The following is a 22,928-nucleotide window of genomic DNA, read 5'->3' as shown; positions in this document are numbered from 1 at the left end:
TACATTACACTCCTAGTGATCCCATGTGTTGCACTGCGTCTCACCGAATTTAAAACAGAAAACGAAGGCTTGTTAAGTGGCAAGTACCAAAGTCTTTCCACATAAAAATCACATACAGATACCCACCAGCAGGAGAAAGTTTCCCCAACCCCCTGATTCAAACAATCCTGGCAGTGACTAGTGAATTCAAGTACGTGAGTGATGCACACGTCTGCACACCACTGTTTGGAAACTTACACATCACTCACACTGACAAACTCTGGAATCACAGGTCAGAGGGCAAGGCTTTTTTGAAATGGGAAGCCTCCACTAGATTTCTGGAAAACATGGTATATGGTGTCCTATTAAAAGGATTTTTAAAAGGAGATGTTGTAGAAGAATAAACAACAACCTGAACTCTTCATGAGGTCACGGCTTTCCCAGGCTGTTGGTTGGTTTACGTTTTACCAGACAAAATCAATAGCTAAATCTCTGCAGTGCAGGAATTAGAAAAATACACCATTTGTTTCTCATAAGATGTAAATATTTACAATTACAATCAGCAAAGGCTCTGTAAACATTGCAGCTTCAAACATAAAGTCAAGCTCATTTGCAAAATCACAACTTAAAATGGTTCTGAAGGCAACAATGCCTTTGAGGCACAATGAATGTCATTGTTTTTTTGTTTTTTTTGTAAACTTCTGTTTCGTAATTTGTTGGAAGTGCTGCAAAAAAGTAGTTTTTCCTGAATGGCGGATAACACCGTACTGCCTTTAAGGCAGATTCTGAAGTACATTATGTTGAATAGCATAATTGCTGCCTCTGAGGAAGCAGAGCATTATTGTATGTCAATCTATAGCTTCTTCAGAGGCAGTAATAGTAAATCAATTGTGTAAAATGTACTTCTTCTGAAACTGCCTCAGAGGCAGGTCATTATAATATTCCTCAGGGGCAATGTGTTACATTCTCCGTTCAGACAAAAGAAATTACTGGAATTTTTGCAACACTTCTAAAAAGAATTATGCAACTGAACTGACAGCATTCAGACAGAGCTTTACCGGTTTATTATGGATTAAAGCCTCAGCTACATAGCGAGTCATGGCTAGCATATGTTTGATTTAACTGGGCCTGGGCTTATAATGATTTAGTGAATACATGTCCCTGTGATGTTCTCTATGCTAGACGACATATCATGAGTGAAATAAGCAGTAAAAATCATGGCTGCATTTCCACTTCTACTCAAACGTGTGGGTTGGGCAAGCCAGGTTTTCTTACATCATTTACCTAAGGAACCAGCCGTCAAATTACAAGGTGGGGCTTTCTTGCTGAACATGCAGTGAAGGGGTAAGTGGGCTGGAGACTTATTGAATATTTATCTGATAAAAGGCAGGTGTATCTAAAAAACCCTAAAGACACGCAGTTATTTTTTCTCGACAGTATGTTTCTTGGAATAAAATATGTAATTCCCATAAACATAGGTTCGGAGGAGTTTAATTATTGAAGAGAGCAGGGCTGTACAATGTGTTTTCAAACCGTAGAGCGTTTGTTGGTCCTCGGTGCCGTGCTCTGGGCGGGTTGCTATAGCGACGGGTTTCTCCAACACGAAGGACTGAAGGACTGTAAAACGCGACTGAGGTAACCGTTTAAACCGATTTGTGTAAGTTTTTACACCGTATTATTTTTCTGTTTCAAACTTTGCAGAGATTACATTTCAAACCTTCAAATTTAATTAACTTTCTGGAAAGCGGGGTGAGGGTCTTATTGAGATGAAGTTCTTGTTCCAACTTTCTGTTCCACCTTAAATAGTGCCACTGTTCTAGCGTCGGAATGTAGCTAACGTTACCAGATGGAGCAGCATTTAAGGTGGAACAGTAAAATCGAATTAAAAGGTGAACTTTGACCTGTGTTTTTTACCTTTTCTTTACTTAGGCGAAGATTCCCGAAACAGCAAAAAACTGTGTTCACGGACGGTATAAATTGTACGGTGTAATATGGTAGTTAATTGTATATTTTCTTGTTTAATTTAATTAAGTAGCTAATATTTTGAAAAATATATATTTTTTTTTTCAAAAAATGATAAATAGTCACTTTGAATTAAAATGTGAAAAGTGTTCACCGTAGAGGGTGTGTTATTTTAATGTAGAGGATAGTTACATTTATGTAGAAGATGTTAATTTATTTTCCAGTGTGTGGTGATTTTTCTTTGTCTTTTTGTGTCCTAGCTGAATTATTGATGGAGTCAGAATGGCCTCAGCTGTGTTGCTCAGGCAGAAAACTCGGTTCCTTCCAGACATCAACCAACGCTCCAACAGCAGTGAACTTTCTCAGCAGAGCCGGTAAAAAAACAAAACTCTAAAAACTGGATAATGCATGTCTGATAGTTACACTTATATTAGGAGCCTACCCAGAATCACTGGCCAATAGGCAGAAATACTCCCTTGAATGTGGACCAGTCAATCACAGAAATTCACACACTCACACAGTAACTCAAACACTCACACCAATGGACTCCTTTGCACAGCCAATCCACCAACCAGTATGTGTTAATGGGCAGTGGGAGGAAACGAGGGGACCCGGAGGAAACCCACACAAACACAGGGAGAACACACTAATCTTGTCACATAGTCACCCAAGGTGTGGCTTGAACCAATAACCCCCGAACAACTGCCGTTAAATAATCAAAATGAACATATATTGGGATAATATCACAACATTACATCAAATGCTGCTCTTCAGGAGTACGAAAAATACAGTACATTATCACATCACTGTTTGAACTGTCAATCAAATCTAAACATCTGCCAATACCAATATATATATTTTTATCAATATACATCCCTACCCTGTGAAGGACTGGCACCCCCCTCCAGGGTGTGTTTCTGCCTTGCGCCCAGTGATTCCGGGTAAGCTCCGGACCCACCGCGACCCTGAACTTGATCAGCAGTTACAGACAATGAACGTATAAATAAATATACATCCCTAATGATAACATCAGGAGTGAAAAAACAAAAATGCAAAAGCAAATAAAAAAGAGGACTCTGTATTTCTTTCTCTTTCTCTCTATGTATATATACATATTTCAGTAAACACACACATATGTGCTGATATAAAACACACTCTACAGTTTTAATGTTTTGTTAAATTTATATTTTACAGAGTAAAGGAAAAAGTCAAACAACTCAACTCAGTCTGCCCTGAGAACGAAAAAAACCTAACCACCACAATCTCAGAGGATGATATAGCTAAGTAAGTAGTTGTAGATGTATATTTTGTGCAATATTTGTGAATTGTGTTTATATATGTTCATCTGTGTACAAGAATAACCTTCAGTGGTAACATATCTAATACACAGTGCTCGCCAGGTTCTTGCTAATTCCCTTATTCTTATAGCCATTAGATGGCACTGTTTGCTAACTCAAATCACTTCCACCAGTTGATCTGGATTCCAAGTGCTCTCCTGCACACTTCGGGGATTATTTTTTTTCCAACACAGCAGCATAAACCAGTTTGGTGATATCTGATATTGTTTTGAAGTGCCTACTTTTTGCCTTTATTACTGTTTCCATTAAATGTACCACTTTTGATGGCCCTAGTGATCTCAGCTGTTGGGGAATATTGCTTGTTGGTTTTAATTTTGAAAGACAAATACTGATAGATTTGATATTATATTTACTGCTGGATACTTTGTGTAATTTCCTGTCTATATTTAATGTATTTCTTCTTAGATTCCGCAACCCTCTCCATCAACATCTCTGTCTGTCGATGTTGCGGGAAGGTTTTCACCGTTCTTTTGAAGAGTTTTTCTCTTTGCTGCAGCGCTGGCACACGGCCCGTCTGGTGGCAGGAGAGGACAGTGTGCTATGGCTCCAACGTCCACTGGAGGAACAGCCTCACAAACTACACATGATGAAAGAGCACCTCACTCATGCTGAGGCCGCAGAAAGATCCTGTAAATGTCACAGCTGTTTCACTTTCAATTAATAATAATGTGATGTAATGACAATGGAGCTGATCCCCAAACCCCATTCTCTCTAGATCAGTATGCGGAGGTGTATGAGAACTATTTGGACCTGGCCAAGTTCTTTTCAGAGCAAGAAGACAGGTGGCTTCAGCAGCATTTTTACAAACTCAGCCTTCTCTCTGCTCGCAAAGTTAAGATGGACTTTGGCAGGAGGGAGGCCGAAGCCAATGCACACATAGGCCAGCTGTACTTAGAGCAAGGTAGTTCACACAAACACACTGGCACTCCTCACTTGCTGTATGTGTGACTTCTGTAACTTGCATATTTATTTTTGTGTTCTCATATTCCCAACTACATATAACCAAAATATGTGCTTTGCTGTGGCGATAAAACAACTGTATATACACCAAATGAATCTCTGTGCCTCAGTGGGTAAGTGAACTCACAAATTACAAGGAGTGTCTACAAACCTTTACGCACACAGGTGATCTGGAACTGGCTCAGGAGCATTATGAGGTATTTCACAAACTGGTGGAGGGGCAATCATGGCAGGATGAGAGTGGATGTACACTCCAGTCTTGTGCATGTGAGGGCCTTTGGAGGGTCTACACCCTGCTGGCACAGAGACAGCTGCAGATTAAGGACTACAAATCAGCCATTCAGATCTTTACCAAAGCCTATGATATGGCTAAAGAAGGTAACACCTAATACACATACAAATTAAATAAAAATGATATTATGTGCCAGTGTCACAGTCACACAGCTCCAGGGACCTGGAGGTTGTGGGTTCAAGTCCCGCTCCGGGTGACTGTCTGTGAGGAGTGTGCTGTGTTCTCCCTGTGTCTGCGTGAGTTTCCTCCGGGTGACTGTCTGTGAGGAGTGTGGTGTGTTCTCCCTGTGTCTGCGTGGGTTTCCTCCGGGTGACTGTCTGTGAGGAGTTTGGTGTGTTCTCCCTGTGTCTGCGTGGGTTTCCTCCGGGTGACTGTCTGTGAGGAGTGTGGTGTGTTCTCCCTGTGTCTGTGTGGGTTTCCTCCGGGTGACTATCTGTGAGGAGTGTGGTGTGTTCTCCCTGTGTCTGCATGGGTTTCCTCTGGATAAGCACTTACAGATAATGAATGAATGAATGAAATTACGTGCCACACATTTTTGTTTTTGTGGCTTTCTTTTCATTTCCACAGAGTAACATAAAAATGTCATATTGTTTTATATTTGCATCTTGTTGTATCATCAAATATGTTCAAATATTTTTCTGAAAAAAATCTAATGGGTGAAAATTTCTCTTACCTTTTCTTTGTTATGTGGGTACATTCCTCTTCCTGTTCTTCAGCTGATGATAGGAAGATGGAGGGAGAAGCAGCATATAGTTTGGCTCTGGCCTATCAGATTATGGGTGATCATGGAACTGCTAAACAAGTCAGTCCACTTATACATATGTGTAAATGAACACGCACAGGCTCCAATAGCCAAACTCATTGTTTCTGCCTGTGTCAGTTTCTCAGTATGTGTGTGGAGATCTCCAAATCACTGGGGGACACAGACAGTGTGGGGAGAGCATATAAAGCCATATCGAAATCTCTAGAGAGGTATGCATATACAGATTCACATTCATATATACTCACCACACACACACTTAATAAATGTCTGATTTTTTGTTTGTTTTGCAGTGAGTGTAACATGAATGAGACCATCCAGTACTTGGAGAAATATGTTGAAATTTCTCAGGAGAGCAATCAGAACCAGAACCTACAGGATGCTTGCATGGGCCTTGGGTCCATTTACAGTTCCATAGTAAGAAAAAAAGACAGATTTTAAAGGCAATTGTAAAAAACTAATACAGTTCATTGCACACATGCCATCATCTGGAATTAGCCACTAATACACACCAGCTATGGATCTTGGCTCCTGAATGTTATTCTGGTAACAGTATGGAGAACACAACATTAATTATTTCGATAAACAGTCTGAAATGTTGACTTGTCAGATAGCAATATACATTTACACTGAGTGTCAATCCATTTCTGTGTAACCTGAGACCAGAGGAAGCATCTGGGTGGTGATATGTGAACCCGATTCTTTCTGGTTGTGTTTGCTTTTTAAATACTAATCCCAATTTGTAGTTTTTACTTCCTACAGCACCATACCCTTATGTTTATGTTTGTGTGTGTGTGTGTGTAGGGTGAGTTTGATGGTAGCTGTGAGTATTTTAAGCAGGCCTATGAGGTTGCATGTGGTCTGGGCTCAATGCCACTTCTGCAGAAAGCTCAAGTGTGTGTGGGCACCTCAAAGGCACACAGCATTCTGCAGACTTACGCTGCCCATGTGGTAGACAACACGCCAAAAAGCATCCAAACTCTTATTCGCTGGAAGGAGACACGGGAAGAATTCCACAAGCCCCAGTGTGAGTGTATTACACACACATGACCTAGTCTAGAGGAGGGGGAGTGATCTTTGTTGGGGGTATTAAAAGGGTACCTTTATCCCTGAATTTTGGATGGAAATTGTAATAAAGGCAAAAAGTAGGCACTTTGAAATGATATCGGATATTATCTTTTTATTCTTTCATTATCTGTAAGCGATTATCCAGTTCAGGGTCGCGGTGGGTCCAGAGCCTACCTGTAATCATTGGGCGCAAGGCGGGAACACCTGGAGGGGGTGCCAGTCCTTCACAGGGCAACACACACACACACACACATTCACTCGCACCTACAGACACTTTTGAGTCGCCAATCCACCTACCAATGTGTGTTTTTGGACTGTGGGAGGAAACCGGAGCACCCGGAGGAAACCCACGCAGACACAGGGAGAACACACCAACTCCTCACAGACAGTCACCCAGAGGAAACCCACGCAGACACAAAGAGAACACACCACACTCCTCACAGACAGTCACCCGGAGCGGGAATCGAACCCACAACCTCCAGGCCCCTTTATATGTAATTTTCAAATTAAATATATGTTACTTTCCTGTTAGGATCAGCCCAACTTGACAGAAGTGGGCTTGTACGAGTGAGCATTTTTGATCAATTTAAACACAAAATATATTTTTCTTAAACTCGTGCTTGCTCTATTATATAACTGAAAGTCAATTTAAAAAGTGGGAGAGGAAAAACTGGCTCAGCTTCTACTAAAAGTGTGTGTCCGTGCTCTACGTCTTCGGTACTTCAGTTGTTCAGTGATGAATACTAGGAGCAAGTCCTGGTGGCTACTTTACTTCCAGCTGAAGCAACATTATTCAGTGAGAGCCGAGTTAAAGAAAATGCACACTCTCAAGGACAGCCTTTTGGAAACTCATTCAATCAAAGCTCTCAACTAAAGCAAAATTCCCAGCATTCAGTTTCTCTTCACGGTGCAATTCACTCTTAGAATATATTGATAGGAACATAGAAAAATACCTCATGCAATGATTCTTTTTTCTTTCTTCACAGATGAGACGAAATGAAGGGAAGATCTAAGGAGAGACTTTAGAGAGATGGTGGGTTTGAAGTGAAATATGTAACCACAGTGAATAAAAATCCTTGCTCTTTATATATTTTCGTACGGAAACTCTCTCAATACTATTGTAATATAATATAATGTCTACAGTGTTGGAAAAATCCTCAAGGGTTTCGCTTATTATATATCCAGTAAGCTTACTTGAAATCACATTTTATTTAATGTATTTCTCTCCTGAAATTATATGCTACATTTGTTTCATTGACCAACAGGGGGCAACAATGCATTGAACTGGTTGCGTACGGAGCAGAACCAGACCCGTATTTATATAAAGCGGTTGGCCGTACGTTGCGATTTACGGCTACTTGGCGTGTGTTGATTAGAGTGAAATATTAAGGGGGAAATGGCACGAAATAACAAGTGTGGAATGACTACAGCTGAATTAAACTCGAAGCAAAAACTTTATTCCAATTCGAACATGAGTGCACCGTGTTTTATTTAGGTTTAGAAGGATTGTTTAAACCGTCCAGAGGAACATTAACACTCCCAACACACACACACACACACCGCTGGACCAATACTCTAAGTCTCTCTCAGATACTCGTACACACACACACACACACACACACGCGCGCGCGCGCGCGCGCACACACACACACTCGCACACACCAACATGGGCAGGGGAAGAGACCTCCAGAGGAGCGACTGCTGAACATCCTCGCGGTTTCCACGGTATGCCCCCCTCAACTAACGTCTGTGTTTTGTCTGAGTAGAGACCGCATGTCGTATTTAACTTGACTATCGAAGGTGGAGATTGACACCACTCTGGACTTCTTCTCTCACACTGGAAGACTGAAAGTAACAATACTGACTATAAGGTGAAACCGTTTATCTTGAGTTTGTCTGTTTCTAGTTGGTCGCATGTTTACAGTGTGCATGGTATTGAATGACTTGATGATAGATGTGTACAGGGACCCTGCTGTAGCCCTCAACATAGCTGTTCATTCGCGTTCAATGGTAAAGAAACGCTTCCCATCAGTACACAGATTTTCCCCCAGTCCAGATGTAGAGGATGGACCTAGAGATTGTTTTGGGTTGAAAATATGTTTCTTAATTTTGCTGGATCTTTAAAATGTCTTTATTGAAGACCGGTTTTCTGTTCTGGGAGAAAAATCGAAACTTGCCTTTATTAATGATGTCTGAATTATGCATTATTTCTCAGTGAATCCACTTAGAGAACTATGTTAACAGTCATTTCACTGTGATAGTTTATTGTTTTGGAAATGAATGGGCAGAAATTCTACAGAAAGATCTCTGAGAGGTAGAAGACACCTGTAAACCATTCAAAGAATCATTAATTCTGTTGTAAATATTAAGCAGCTGAAACTGGGCTGATTGGTTACAAAGTGAAAATATCCCAGTCTTGTTTGTAGAATTGTGGAATAGGCCTTTAGGTACAGACTGATTTTTGAAAAAGGACTACTATCGCCTGCAGCAGAAAGCTTGCTGACACCTGCCCGTGCAACCGTTTCTCTGAACGGCTCCAGGGTTCTAATAGAGAATTTATCTGGAAGAGGATTTGTGCTGTTTGGAACATTGCTCTAAGGTTTAATTGCATTTAGCCTAAAGCATTAATGAGGTCAGGTGCTGATTTTGGATGAAGTTCAACTCTAGTCTGAAGGAGCTTTTTTAACAGCAAAGAACATATAAAAAGTATTGGGCCTTTACCTACATTCTTTAAAGGAACACTAGGTATTTATGGGTAAATATGAGTGCTCTCCAGTGAAAAACACACATCTCCAAAAATGGTAAATTTACAGGAGAAAAAAAAACCTTCGGAACTGTCAATGGAAGTCAGTGTAAAAAGATTTTATTTGAAGTAAGAACAACGGTTGTCTGTAGATTTCATGTCAAATGATATATTTTGTCAAATGTTTACAGAGAAAACACTTCTGTTAATTTTTTGAACAATTACAAATTTTCAACAAAAAGTGAAAATATCTACAAAATGGTAGCTTTTAGAAAAATTGTGGGAACAATTCAGTTTTTCAAACAAATTGTATGTTTTGGGTTATTTAAAAAACAAAATGGCAGCTGTACAGTAGAAGCATTACTTCTAATGAAAGAAATCACATTCATTTTTGAGCTATTCTAGTCTTTGTGAAATAATTTCACACAATGCAATATCTCCTGTGTTGTTTGATGTAGAAAAGTACAATTGGAAAAACAAACTAAAGAATAATTGCCAAGTCGATTACAGCCAACATGTGCAACAGTACAGTACTGACTACTGTGTGCCCGTCCACTAGTGTCAAGGACGTTGTGGAGAGAAAGCACAGGTGTCCGGAGGCCCTTAGCCCAGGCTGCCCTGCGAGAACATGCTGGCCCTGCCAGGCAGCTGTTTGGGGTATAAATAGGCATCGTGTGCAGCTCCTAACTTTGAGGTGCTCACTTTTGCAAAGTTGCATAAGAGCCTCTTCAGCCCTAATTTCTGACATGTTTATTGTTGTGGTGTTCTGTTTTCCTCAGTTTTCACATTCAGAATTATATCACTGACATGTGAAAAGAGTCACGCACACTTTCCAGTGAGATATTCTTGAGTGAATGGAGAATTGGGAGCTTCTCTGCCACAGCATACAAAAATATCAGATGACCCTAGTTACATAATGTCACTACAACCAGAGATTGCAGGTCCATTAGTGCACCAGGCCCCTCTGACCAGTTGATATGGTGTTGTTGATTATTAAGCATTCGGTGTGTGTTTTTGCTGCAGCAGAACTCATTTTGGGAAACATTCTCCACAGACTACATTCAGAACTTCATTGCACACGTGCCATCATTTGGAATTCTCATTTCCAGTCATTTTTCCCTCCTCTCAACATGGGAATGGTGTTCACATGATCCACACTTTAGTTCTTATGTAAGATCTTATGCAGTTTGTAAAGACATTTGTTTAAGATTTAGTTTTCTTTGTCTCGTTATTTGTGGGTCTTTGTAATCCATCATGGTGTGGTTGCCTTTTTCCCAGTGATGAGTGCTGTGGTTATGACCTCGGAGCACACAGCTTATGGTTTGTTTTATACCAGTGGCATTGTGGGTGCAAGACTTAAAAACTTTGGTTTGTCAAAAAAGTGGTTTGTCAAGTTAATAAAACTAGGCTCTCTGTGCCTCTTTCTGTGCTTTAGAATGAATTATTGATCACTTTGCGGGACAGTATCCAGAAGCTCCATGTACTACCAAGGAATTATGTATTTATTTGCTTTGTCTCTGGGAGCTGTCTCTCTCAAGTGGTGTTATTTTCTGAAGCAGAAACATTAAAAAAATCTGGAAGAAGCATTTTCAGAGAATTCCAGCTCAGGCGGTTTGAGATGTAGTTTCTCCAAGCTCTCTCCTAACTTCTCTTTAATTATCTCCCTGGACCTACACAGAAAAAGTGGAGTTTTTTTTTGTTTTTATTTATTTTTCCCCTCCTTACTGTCACTTCTTGAGGCCTGTTGCAGTCATAACACAATCATTCATTCATTCTTCTCTAAGTGTTTTATACAGATCAGGGTTGCAGGGGGTCCAGAGCTCACTTGGAATCATTGGGAACAATGTAGGAACACACCCTGGACAAGGCGCCATTCCATCACAGGGCACCAGTCATTCACAAAGTCGCACCTGTGGACAATTTTGCACAGACAGACCACTGAAAAACCTGTGTTTTTGGGTGCAGACATAGTAAGAACCCCTCACAGTCTGTAATCTGAGGCAGGGATTGATCTCAGAATCCCATGATTCTGGAGCTGTGTGGCAGGAACACAGCCAACATCACATACTATATAAAAAATTTAAAAATCACCTGTTTTCAATTATGTAAGATGGTGGTGACCGTTTAAACTGACCACACATATGTTCTCCAAATTTCACAGCAGGGTCAGCAACATGCAGAATGTGAATTGGGTTGCGTTTTTCCAAATCAGGAAACAATTTATGAACCTGTCAAACCTCAGATGAACTGGAATGTTTCGGTAATACCTTCGCACTGTTTGGAGGTCACAAGGTTAAATCGCTGGATAGTGCAGTTGAGCCTTGCAGTTTATTAGAAATTCAGCATTGAAGGAGTAGGGATAAATCAGTACCGATGTTCAGTCAACTCCAAAGGAGTCAGATCTTTGAATCTGAAGTGTCTGAGAGTTGAGGTTGGATCAGTCAACTTCAGAAAGATCCTAGGAATGGTCCTAGAAACTAAAAAATGTGTGTGTAAAGCAGGGGAGAGTTGGAGTAGGATTCACTGTTTTATTAAAAATGTGGCTGAATGATTTGAGGAAAATATCTGAGTTCCTTTGAACATATTGCAAATTTCAAGGTCCAATCCTACTGTCAGTTGACAGCAGTTGGAGGTGTCGAGAGCCTGAGTGGACTCCACCAATCCTATTGTGATTTGTCAGCGCTGTTACATGCAAAAAGTGCTAACAGTTCAGATGAATGTTCATGTGGGTGATTTGATGAAACAAACTGTTAGCACTTTTTTGCATGTTACAGCCCCCTGACAAATCAATATTGTAAAAGTCTGTTGCCACGCGGACAATATAACAATTAGGTAACAGTATGGAATGGATTGGTCTGGTAGGTAAATGGATACTTTGCAAGAATGTTAAAGGCAACATTCAGAATTGTAATTAAACATTTTTATAAAATTCAGATGTTGTTTCCTCACCATTTGCTCTCCAGTCTGTTTACGTGCTGGAAATCGGTCTAATGTGTTTACGAAGCCCCAGTGGCAGTAAACGAATAAAAACACAAGCAGTCAGTCAAAGGCTTTCTCTCTCTGTCTATGTGCTGATGGTAGAAACGGCATCTGGAGGATTTTAGATAATGAATAGATCTCCAAACGTTGAAAGCATGCACCAATATGATGATATTGATAAGATGTTCCTGCTCATGTTAATCTTCAGCCCCATACAAACAACAGCTGCTGGGTTTTTTCCTCAAACACACTGTTCCACTTTAAAGGCGTGGAGATTCTGAATGTAAACAAACCAGAAAGAACTGCATTTCCCTTCTATCGTAGATGTTCCCTTTAAATCGAACATACCCATAGTTAATATGGTGTTACACCAGGTCTGGGATATTGACTGGGCTGTGGTTTACACAGCAACTGCGTTCAGTTGCAGTTATGCATTAATTGCAAGTAGGTCTCTGTTTTGAACAAGACTCGATGCTTTACTTTATTTATTTAAGTCTATAATACATGCACCGGGCTAACTTTTATCTCAAAGGATATAATCCTTAGATTTTCTCATATAAAAGTTCAGTTTTATTATCCATAACAGTCACCTAGGGTGACCAGACGTCCTCTTTTACCCGGACATGTCCTCTTTTTTAGACTTAAAAAAATTTCCGGGCGGAATTTCACAAACGTCCGGGATTTTGTTTTTCTAGAGCTTACATAGAACTTCGAGAAGTTTCGTTCACAAACTAGTCCTGCCCTCCCCTACTCTGATTGGTTTGCTTGAGTGAGAAGGGGGCGTGGTGAAGTAGCCTAAAATCTTCTGATTGGACGGTCTGACTGTAGAGCTACCGTTATTGGTTGATAACCTTCTCTGTAAACATTTAATTGGTCAATATGCACGTCAGTAGTCGTCCACCCCCCACCCCCGGAGATGTGTCCTTTTTTTCACCATCTCAGATCTGGTCACCCTACATTTTGTTATGTTGTTTACGTCAGGCAAAGCTCATTTAATTACCCTCATCTCGAGCAGCTATGCCGAAACTTAAATGTAAGTTCTCGGGTGAATTAAAAAAGAAATTCACATGTTTTGTGTAGCAAATAAAGGTGTAAAGGACCTAAAAGCACAAATAGGTGCCCCAAGGCGTGTCCTCTTTTTCACCATCTCAGATCTGGTCACCCTACAGTCACTTATAAGAGCAAAACAGATCATTCTTTCATGCCCCCTCCACATCAGCTACTTTGACATTTTCAAGTACATACATACATACATTTTCTTTTCCGCTTCTCCATTTCAGGGTCGCGGTGACATTTTCAAGTCTATTTGTGAAATCTAGCTGAGCTGTGATTAGTAGTTGGTCCATTAATAAACTGTTCAGTGAGTTAATTTAGATGCTTTGTCTGCGCTGTTTTTATGGCATGAGATGGCCGACCACTAGCATGTGTGTGAGCAGCCAGAGAGTTTTTCAAGTGGCTGTGTTCATCATGCTTTCTTCTCTTGCACAGTGGGGTGAGCTGGCCGGTCTCCAAGCACACTGGGCTATTTGTGGAGATAAAATTGGGAAAATAAGCAAACTCGTAATTATTCTCCCAGCAAACATCATCATGAAATCCATGATCCGCATCAGCATACACAATGTTCTGACCCTGTTATTTCTTCTGTAGCTGAGCTCTTAGATCATTTCACAACACAGAATTGATATCCAATGGAGATTCCTCTGTTTTTCAAAATACAGAATGTACCTTTGTGCGTTTAGTATACCATTGTGATCTAAATCTGGGATAGTGTGCGTCACCCACTGCACAGATGTAGTCATACATGTTCAGTGCTGTTCAATTTCTCTCTCTCTGTCTCTACTTGTCTGTGCACTCATTGTCCATTCAAACAGCTCCACTGACCATACAGGTTCCATCTGTTGCTCTGTATACTTTCTTTGCCCCCTTTCACTCTGTTCTTCAATGGCCAGGACCCCTGCAGCACATGATTTGAGAAGTGGCTCATTCTCAGAGCTTCAGTGACACTCAAGCGTGGTGACTTGTTAATATGTGTTGTGCTGGTACGAGTGGAATGAATATTCTGAGTACACCAGTGACACTAAAGGGGGTTTATAAACTCCAGCGGCGGTGCTGTGTCTGATCCACTCATACCACGTACAACACACATTAACACAGCACCCCCATGGCAGTGTCACTGCAGCGCAGATAATGATCCACCACCCAAAATCATACCTGCTCTGTGGTGACCTTTTGGGGGTCCTGACCATTGAGGAACAGAGTGAAAGGAGGCCAAGTATGCAGAATAACATGTATTACTGTAGAACTGTAGAACTACAAGTGCCCCTGAAGCATATGACTCATTACACTTTATATTTCTTAAAGCAGTGTCTTGTTTTTTACTTCCAAACCAAGGCTCATAAATGATCCCATAAATGAACACATTCTCACGACACGAATGTTAGAAAAACAGCCCCAGACTTGGATGTTTCTCTTGTTTTAGTGCACACCACATGTGCTCAAAATACTAACTATTAAAAACTAATCACTTGCACTTTTCTGGGGAATGTTCTGCTGCTGAAGTAATGCGTGTTTGATGTGGTGTTTGTTATATTGTACTCATCGATTACTTAAGAAACTGGACATTTCCGACATGGGCCTGTTCAGTTACTCATATGCTCGGTGTTTGCACAGCATACTAGTTTCAACCCAGTGCACGTGTATAAAATGACCACACTAGGCAGGCAAGTCACGATGTACCTCCACAAGCACACGTGAATGACATTTCTCTCTGTATTCTGTGTGGAAATGGAGTGGGTGTTTATCATTCAGCGAGAATCATACAGACAGTCTCCTCATCCTGCAGTAAATTCCACTTCCATTAAGGCTCAATTTGTTTCAAATCATTCGCTGAATAGGAATAGCCTTGAATGAATGCACGCTCACAAGCCCACACACATACACACACTCACTCTCTTTTCCTTTCTCTGTGTCACTTACACACACTCACCTCTGCTTTCTGTTTTACTCAGCCGGGCAGCTGCGGATGCTGAGGTATTTGTTGCCTTTTATATCGGTTCAACAATGGCTTATTTTTAACCTGTAAGTTGCCAAGCAAGTAGGCCAACAAAGCAGGGTTCTTTTTTTTCTTCTTCTCCTCCTTCTCCTTTATTTTTACTGGTATTTAGTAGCATTTGGTGCCTCCTCAGAGTAAAAATAGCCACCCGTCACCTCCTGCAACTGAAAGCAAGTGGGGCTGACGCAGTCCAGATGGACGGGAACAATAACGGTTATCAGAGCACACCATCAGCGCTGACCTATCAGCAGGATATTATAGAGGTTATTTTTCCTTTACTCTGTAGATAAACAGATACACTTCTGTTTTTTTTTTTTTTTTCTTTCTTACTTTCTTTCTTTCTTTTTAGATTTATTTATGTATTTTTCGTTTTTGTTTATGGTTATATCACAGCCATATATTACAGTGATTCTCATATCGGGAGTCTGTACTGACAATACAGCCTTATACTAAGCAGACAAGGCTTCAGATGATAAAATGAATGAACGTTATCTGCGGTAGAGACAGTGTCTCACACTCTTGGATATGCTCAGGTGAATTACTTCATTAAAGAAAGATGGCTTCTTTACTCAGCTCCTACTGAACCCAGTTGGTGACAACCCTTTTTAACAGAAATAATGTTTGGCCTAAACTTACTAGGAATGGAAGCCAAGTTCTAATGTTACTTGCGAAGCATGTTGAATAATTTATAACTGCCATTTGTAGATGTTATTACTGAGCTCTGTGTAATGCATCCACACTGACTCCAACCTGTTATTGCCAAATCATTGCTTTTTAAAACATTTTTTTAATTATTATTTTAAGAACCTCCAGTAATTTGCTGATTTGTTTTGTCCTGAGGCACGTGTTTTTTATTAAGCTGTTGGGAAATAAATACATTTTTTAAAGTTATTATTTAATTTGGCTTCTCTAATTTTCCACAGATGAACCCAAGGCATTTAAGAAATATCCCATTGTTTTACGTGAGCGAAATTTTTGGGCCCCTGCACGATGCGTTTGTATACTCAAGAGGCATAAGCAAATTCTGAAGACTTATTTAAAACAGAGCCCAAGCCTTGTTTAGGTTCAGAAAGCAATGGAAGTGTTTTGCGGTGAAATCCATGCTGTGTTTACAGTGGACAGTTTCGTCCATAAAGTTAAAGCCCTGCTACTTGGGACCTTCCCATGTTGAAAGACAAGAGGGTCTCTGGTTCCAATCCCATGTTCTTGACCTTTGACCTAAACTACTGTACAGCCCACACGGGACCCCCTGGGAATGGCAGAGGTCATGTGATCCGGCTACGTTTCCTTCCCTTAATATCAACACATCTCTCACCCCAGCATGCAATGCTTAGAGCACTATAGTATACAGGGCACACACTGCTCACCCCACCATGCTGTGATAGTGGCTTTTTTTTTTAACTCCAAGGGAACTGCTCTCATAGGAAATATTAATGATACTCATGGTCCTTTGAGTATTTTCTCAACCAGAATGAACTGGATTTGACTGAAACATCCCATGCAAATTGAGTACGAATCATGAATCCAAATGGGCCTCTCCTTGACAGTGCTGTAACTAAATTAACTGCAATGATGCGTGGGTAAGGGCACGTAACTGAATGCTTGACCCCTACAGTGAGGGCTCCAGTGGCGCTGTTATGATGTGGGGAGCATTTTGCCGACGTGGATTTGTGTTCACTTATCTCTTAGAGGAAAGGGTCATTGCAAATACATTCAAACTTGTTCTGCCTAATCAAACGTATTCTTTGATAAAACAGTGGGAGTGACCTCTACTATTCCAGGGTGATAATACTCCCTTCCACAGGGGTCATATTCATTATCCATTGCTGTTGAACAACTGTGAAAGATCTTAGATCACTGCCGTTCATCAAAACACCAGCTGAGTGATAAAATCTTGGGAGAAATTGAGTTGCAATATTCCAGTATAGTTCTAGAGGTATTCGAGACGTTTTTCTGACACCACACTGTGTTGGTTTGGTGTTTGTCGCCTATCTGTATGTAATTAATGATATAATTATATTTTAATAGAATTGCAAAAACAACATTTATTTGTTTAAAAATATAAATATAAAAAGAGATTTTTCAAGTGCTGCCAAAGGAGCATATTACCTATTAGTTAAAGTAATAATGGTGCTGTATAATTTACATTATGTTTATGCCTCATGAAAACAGGCTTGATAATGGAACAGCGTGCTCTGTGTAGGACATTAGGCCGTATGGATGTAATAAACATCCTGCTACTGATCCGTTATACCCTGAGGTTACGTATCAGTCATAAGCACTGGCCTCAAAAACAGCAACTACATCTCATAGTTGGACTGTAAATAACACAAATGAAAAACAGAACACGAAAATGGCATTCAGTTTTCTGCTGTGACGGGCCCAGAACAGAGGGATTCAATGTGAAAGGCTGAATGAATGCTGACAGTGCCAGCGTACGGGAAAACAATCTGACGTAAAATTCTCCATTATATTTGACTGGCAGTCTGAGTATAATAAGCGAAATTGCGAAAAGCTTTTAAGGAACAATTACCATCACGTTATTTTAAAGCCTGACCATGTTTGAGCACTGTCGTTTTGTGCGATGGCCGCAAGTCAATGGGATATTTTAGACGTTCATCTTTAAAGGAAGCGGCAAACACAACGGCTCTAAGAATTGTGCCTGTGACTTAATGTCCTTGCAGCTGCATGTAGGCCGTCTATCACATTTCTTCACAGCTAACAGAGAAAAAGAGTAATTTTTTGCAGGGCACAGCTTTAGCATTAGAGGCTGGTTTCTGTAATGCCTTGAACTGCAGTTCATGGACATCCTGCAATATCCTCTTTAAGACAAACATGCAGTGTTTATGTGTCAATGGGTCACGCTGAAGTTTAATGACTTTTTCTCTGCAATGCAGAGCAATGCTCAAACCAAGATGGACGTGTTTTGCAAGGGTTTGAATGACCCAAAATGTACTGTGGACAAAATAATTGTATGGATGTTGTGCTACATATTTGTACATTACTCTTTAAATGAATTAAAGTAAATTATACAGTTCACCCCAGGGGATGTATTAAGTTTGCTTCTGTGGTTTTGCATTCAGTCTAAAACAAAGCTGCCCTGTTTTGAGTCGTTATGTAATGTCCAGCAGATTTGCATATGTGGTTTTTGGCACTATTATCTATAAAAATATATAAGAATGTATCCAACAACCAGGCTTCAATTTACAGCTTCTTCTGCCACTGTTTAACTGCTGTAGTTCATTATTTCAGGTAAGGGCAAATCTGTGTACCATTTTTCTTTTTCTTTTTCTTTTTTTTACAGTACATGTACAATACGTTAGTGGCTTCATAATATTTCTGTGTGACAAAATAAAGATTCCCCCAACAGGGGCAGGGACAATTCTGCACCATAAAGCATCTTTCCGTAAGACTTTAATTAAATCTACATTTGCGTACATAATTTGTAACGAAATTCAAAAAAATAAAAAATTTGCTAACTGCACTTAATATAATGCGAATTACATTTTTAAACATAGAACTGTTTGGACAGAAATAATTACTGTGTAATTAGCAGTCTGCTATCTCCATTTGCTGCATGTTGACAGCTTTAAACATGTATTTTTGATGGAAAGTTTTAAGAGGAAACATTTGTAATTTTTCTACTGACAGAAATGAAATTGGTCTGACATTATTTGCCTCTTTATTTGGCCTGGAAAAGCTTAGAGTGTGAGTTCAGATAGTCTTCTTGATCACAGTAAAATCCTTTAACAAACATGCTTTCAAAAACGTCTTGACTGGTTTGAACATGGCTTATTAGAAGTCTTATCAAAGTGTGTGCAGAGGACATTGTGTCAGTGATACTTTGGACAGTTGATAAATAATGAATAATGAACTTGCTAAAAGACAAAGATGTTGTGATGCAGGGAGCCATTTCTGAAGGAAAATATGTTATTATTTGTGGGAAAAAGCCCAGTGAATTCTAGATATTTTCTTATTTTGTCTTGATCTAATGTCGAGAAACATTGATCTCACATAGAATTTACATTTTAAATCTATTGTCATGATACAACAGATTAAATATTTTATTGTTAATTAACTCAATTCTGCCAAATTCTTAAAGAAAACATCTACAATTGTGGGGGAAACGGTTGTTAAAAACAACAGTTGTTAGCACATGGCAGAAGTTTAATTTGTTTTTATTCACTGTTTGAATTACCACAGAAACTCCTTTTGTAGCACTTTCCCTCTGTGTTTACTTTCATGCAGTTAGCACTCTCCTAAATCGTTCCGTCTACAATAAAAATAAGTAAATATTACCCACTTATGGAAGAGGAACACAGCAACACCCTTATCTCCTTTCATTATTTACTATGTTTGGAGGTCTCTCTATTGTCTAAAATAACTCCAAAATGCTGTTTTTCTGCTGTGAGAATACCTAGCATACCGAATTGAGACACTTTTGTTTTTTAACCATTTACAGACACAGGTGATTCATAAACATATTACACTGGTTCTGATCCTGCAAACAGACTGGACAGCTAGCAAACTGTGAGGAAACATCTTCAGAATTTATTTTGTTTAAAAAAAAAGTATGACCATAATGCTTTTTTAAAGCCAATTTGGTCTGGCTGTTTTGAATATCTATTTATAAATACCATACTGAAACGGAATGTTGAGAAGAAACAATAATTTTGAAATCATCCGTACATATGTTACTTCAATTTGAGTGTTGCTAATGAAATATATATATATATATATATATATAAAATATATATATATATATATATATTTAGCTACAGGCGAATATAGCTAACTTTACGTTTATAGCATGATCTCATTAGTTGTCCTCTTTTAAATCGTAGTCACATACTACCTGGCTAACTGTATCTCATTTCTGCAGGACACTGATGTTCTCAGACGAACCCTTTCTATGCCTCCTCTAGTGCACCATGGGAAAACTCCAGTCCTTCTTACTGCTACTGCTCTCACTGCTGACCACTGAGGTGCGGACTGTAATGATGTCTTTGTGTGTATGTGTTTGGTACTGTTCAATTCAACAGTATTCTAGGAGAAATTGAACTTTCTTTTGTAAACTTGAAAACCATCACAGGCACATGTGTGCTAAAGTAATTTTGTGTACGGTGTAAGGCAAAAATATTCATATTCGTATAAACATTTCTAATATAGTCACACTCTATGTGGTGTGTATATATCAGTCAGTTCTGCTGTTCTAGTTCTAGTGTTTATTGTAGTTGTAGTCCTTCAGGTAGTTTGAACTAAATAGGGCTAATGCAAATATCTGTAAACACAGCACTCTGATGTACAAGATGTGCCTTATTTTTTTTATTGTAAAACGTGCAAAAATGAGCCACAAAATTGCCGTTCATAATTGTAATTAAATCTTTCTTGCAGAAGAAAATGTCCACAATGTCAATAGAGTCTGAGAAAAATGATAGTAGACCATATGTCAAATGTCAAAAAAAATAAGCTGGAGTCTTACTATCCGCTGCCAGTAAATCCCTGCTGTGAGAGTTCATAAGTGGGTTTCAGACATTTAAAGTGATAGCTGTTGTTTACAGAATACCAGAAGTATTAAATAGAACGTGTTTATGTGTATGTAAGTGTGCCCATGTGTATGTGTTTTGCAGGTGTGTCAGAGTGAAGACATGATGCCTACAACAATAACATCATTGGCAGAAGTGACCAATACACCACTCTACCCCACTGCGGGAAGTGAATCCAAGTTACATATCTTGTCAGCTCAGTTTGAGTGCTACCTCAAAATACTACACGACCCGCCATACACAGGGCCAGGTATAGTGTCAAAAACATACACACACAAACACACACACACACATACATGTAAAGACAGGTCTGCCAAAATGAGTATATTATTGACTTATCATACAATAAATGGACATTACCTCAATAATGATGAAGACATTATTAAGTCAATATATTGAAAGCTATAAACCCATTGGAGCTGGATGAGTTTAACCTGAGGTGTTCTTGTAATATAGTTTGTAAGGGTTTTTATGGGCAGATTTGGGATGAAGTATCTGTGTAATTTACCCTAATTACACCATGTAACCGAGATCGAAACGTAATAAACAGCACTGTCATGACAGCAATAAGACATGTCAAAGCAAAACGAACTCAGAAAGAAAGGAGACTTTGAATTTCCTTGCATCAAAGGGTTGAAATTAAATTAAAGGCTTTAATCATACCACCCCTCATGGGTCTGGGGTTACCACAGGACCTCACCCAATTGGCCAACATTGAAAAAATGACACAGCCATTTGTATCTATTGTTTTTATTTGCCAAACTCTCAACCACAGATGAGGGTGGGGACATAGATAAACCAGTAAATTAAGATCTCCTATTAGTGCAGGACAGCATCCACATTATTGCAGCTGCCACTGATCTCACAATCCCACATCACTCGTGAACAAAACCCACTTGGGGTTCCTGGGGGAGAATGCCATCCTTTTCCTTGAGATGTGGACATTCCTCAGACTTGCAACAGACATGCTTATTTTAATGCTGGTCACTTCACACTCAGCTTTAAACTGCTAAAGTGTTTACTCAAGACTTCCTTCCAAAGTAGCAATAAGAACAACATTATCTGCAAATAGCAGAAACCCAATCTGGTGATCCCCTGCCAGAAGCCTACGACAGTCTAAGGTGGAACGCGCCGAACTGTTCCAGATTTAGTTAGCTAGTTGGTGGAAAAGCGCTAGAAGTGTCTGTTTCAGTGCCTGACACAGTTCTGTCTAATGGCCGCTCTTATGGCTGGTGTCCACCACCAGGTTTTTGGTGTGCTGCTGTTACAGGCATGAACAAGTTTTGTGATAGCTATTAACAACCACGTCCACAATGACTTCTACCTCCTTCAGATTGTGAGAGAAGCTCTCTCAGAGGTGGGAAATGAATCAGCATTTTCCCAGGGGATCCTTACTACCCAGATTTGCTAACCAGCTCTGTCCAGTAGGTTTTCCCACCATATGGATCCACCAGATGGTGATGAGTTGACAGCTCAATACTTCTGTGTACCCAAGGGTCCAAAACATAAGGCTTCAGATCAGATGACGTAACCACAACGTGTACCATTAGCCGCTTTCACACATGCATGGTAACCCAGACATTTTCCATACATTATCTGAGAGGTTTGATATGTGAACACAAATGTCCATAACATTTATACTGGACATTACCCTGACTTCACCCGTAATACAATGTCCAGGTGATAATCGAGTGAGTGCATGTGTGAATAGAGATGGGAATGATCTGGAGTATCATACAGGTGCCACCCCATGACTAAAGCACTAGGAATGTGGAGTGCATACATGAAAATGTCAATTGACACTTGACACAATGTGCTCTGGTACCAAGTATATTTGTGTTTGAACTGACATTTTGGACAAAGCATAACTGGCACAGAAGTCCAGTTACGTCCCACCACTTAGGTTAATCTTGTGAGTATCAATGTCCCACAGCAAAATCAGAGTCAGTGCATGGGACCCTCTAGAATTCCACCCACGCTTCCACAGAAAGCTGAATACTTTGCACAGCTGTTGAGCGCATACACACACATAGCAGTCAAGAGTTTTTCTCACTGCAATAGAAATGACATTCAGGCAACCCTCTCATCTACTGGGGGAAAACTCCAGCTGGGTGGTTGCAAGCCAGGCTCTTGTGAGAATCCCCTCAACTCCTGACCCTCAAGAGTGGTGGGCCAATGCAGTCATCGAACATTGGCTGTTTGTGGTGCGCCCAGCTGGAGTTAAGCCCT

At 39.9% G+C, this 22,928-nt stretch overlaps 2 protein-coding genes across 10 annotated transcripts in view; both read left to right on the top strand.

Moving 5' to 3' along the window:
* Positions 1-1,553: 1,553 nt before the first annotated feature.
* On the top strand, positions 1,554-8,230 carry ttc29 (tetratricopeptide repeat domain 29). Of its 7 annotated transcripts, XM_066672223.1 has the most exons (13): positions 1,587-1,636; positions 1,909-1,973; positions 2,202-2,315; positions 3,136-3,225; positions 3,705-3,928; positions 4,015-4,200; positions 4,425-4,637; positions 5,268-5,353; positions 5,432-5,523; positions 5,605-5,728; positions 6,116-6,338; positions 7,366-7,412; positions 8,146-8,230. In XM_066672223.1, the coding sequence occupies exons 3-12, from the start codon at positions 2,224-2,226 to the stop codon at positions 7,377-7,379; spliced, it is 1,344 nt and encodes a 447-aa protein (XP_066528320.1). In that variant the 5' UTR covers positions 1,587-1,636; positions 1,909-1,973; positions 2,202-2,223; the 3' UTR covers positions 7,380-7,412; positions 8,146-8,230. The 7 variants fall into 7 exon arrangements, with proteins under 7 accessions (XP_066528319.1, XP_066528324.1, XP_066528325.1 ...); XM_066672222.1 differs by lacking the exon at positions 8,146-8,230 and having other exon boundaries at positions 1,554-1,614; positions 7,366-7,577; XM_066672224.1 differs by lacking the exon at positions 8,146-8,230 and having other exon boundaries at positions 1,574-1,636; positions 1,909-1,958; positions 7,366-7,577.
* The window catches only part of calcrl2 (calcitonin receptor-like 2), a 29,354-nt gene continuing 12,680 nt past the window's right edge, over positions 6,255-22,928 (top strand). Inside the window, exons 1-4 of one of the 3 annotated variants that reach the window (XM_066672218.1) lie at positions 6,255-6,338; positions 7,366-7,412; positions 20,036-20,138; positions 20,784-20,949. In XM_066672218.1, coding sequence (XP_066528315.1) covers positions 20,085-20,138; positions 20,784-20,949 — 220 coding nt within the window. In that variant the 5' untranslated portion in view covers positions 6,255-6,338; positions 7,366-7,412; positions 20,036-20,084. Of the gene's footprint in view, positions 6,339-7,365; positions 7,413-8,146; positions 8,251-19,662; positions 19,684-20,035; positions 20,139-20,783; positions 20,950-22,928 lie in introns of those variants that run through there. The other 2 variants (XM_066672219.1, XM_066672220.1) reach the window with 2 other exon arrangements.

This window comes from Hoplias malabaricus, chromosome 5 (assembly GCF_029633855.1).
Source record: "Hoplias malabaricus isolate fHopMal1 chromosome 5, fHopMal1.hap1, whole genome shotgun sequence".
NCBI lineage: Eukaryota > Metazoa > Chordata > Actinopteri > Characiformes > Erythrinidae > Hoplias > Hoplias malabaricus.
Note: the sequence above shows the minus strand (reverse complement) of the source record. Positions and strands in the feature narration are given on the sequence as shown.

Bases quoted from the DNA above. Each gene is read 5' to 3' on its own strand.
- ttc29 (XM_066672223.1), top strand. From the start codon at position 2,224: ATGGCCTCAGCTGTGTTGCTCAGGCAGAAAACTCGGTTCCTTCCAGAC. The intron at 2,316-3,135 runs GTAAAAAAACAA...TATATTTTACAG, and splicing joins GAACTTTCTCAGCAGAGCCG to AGTAAAGGAAAAAGTCAAAC. The intron at 4,638-5,267 runs GTAACACCTAAT...CCTGTTCTTCAG, and splicing joins CTATGATATGGCTAAAGAAG to CTGATGATAGGAAGATGGAG.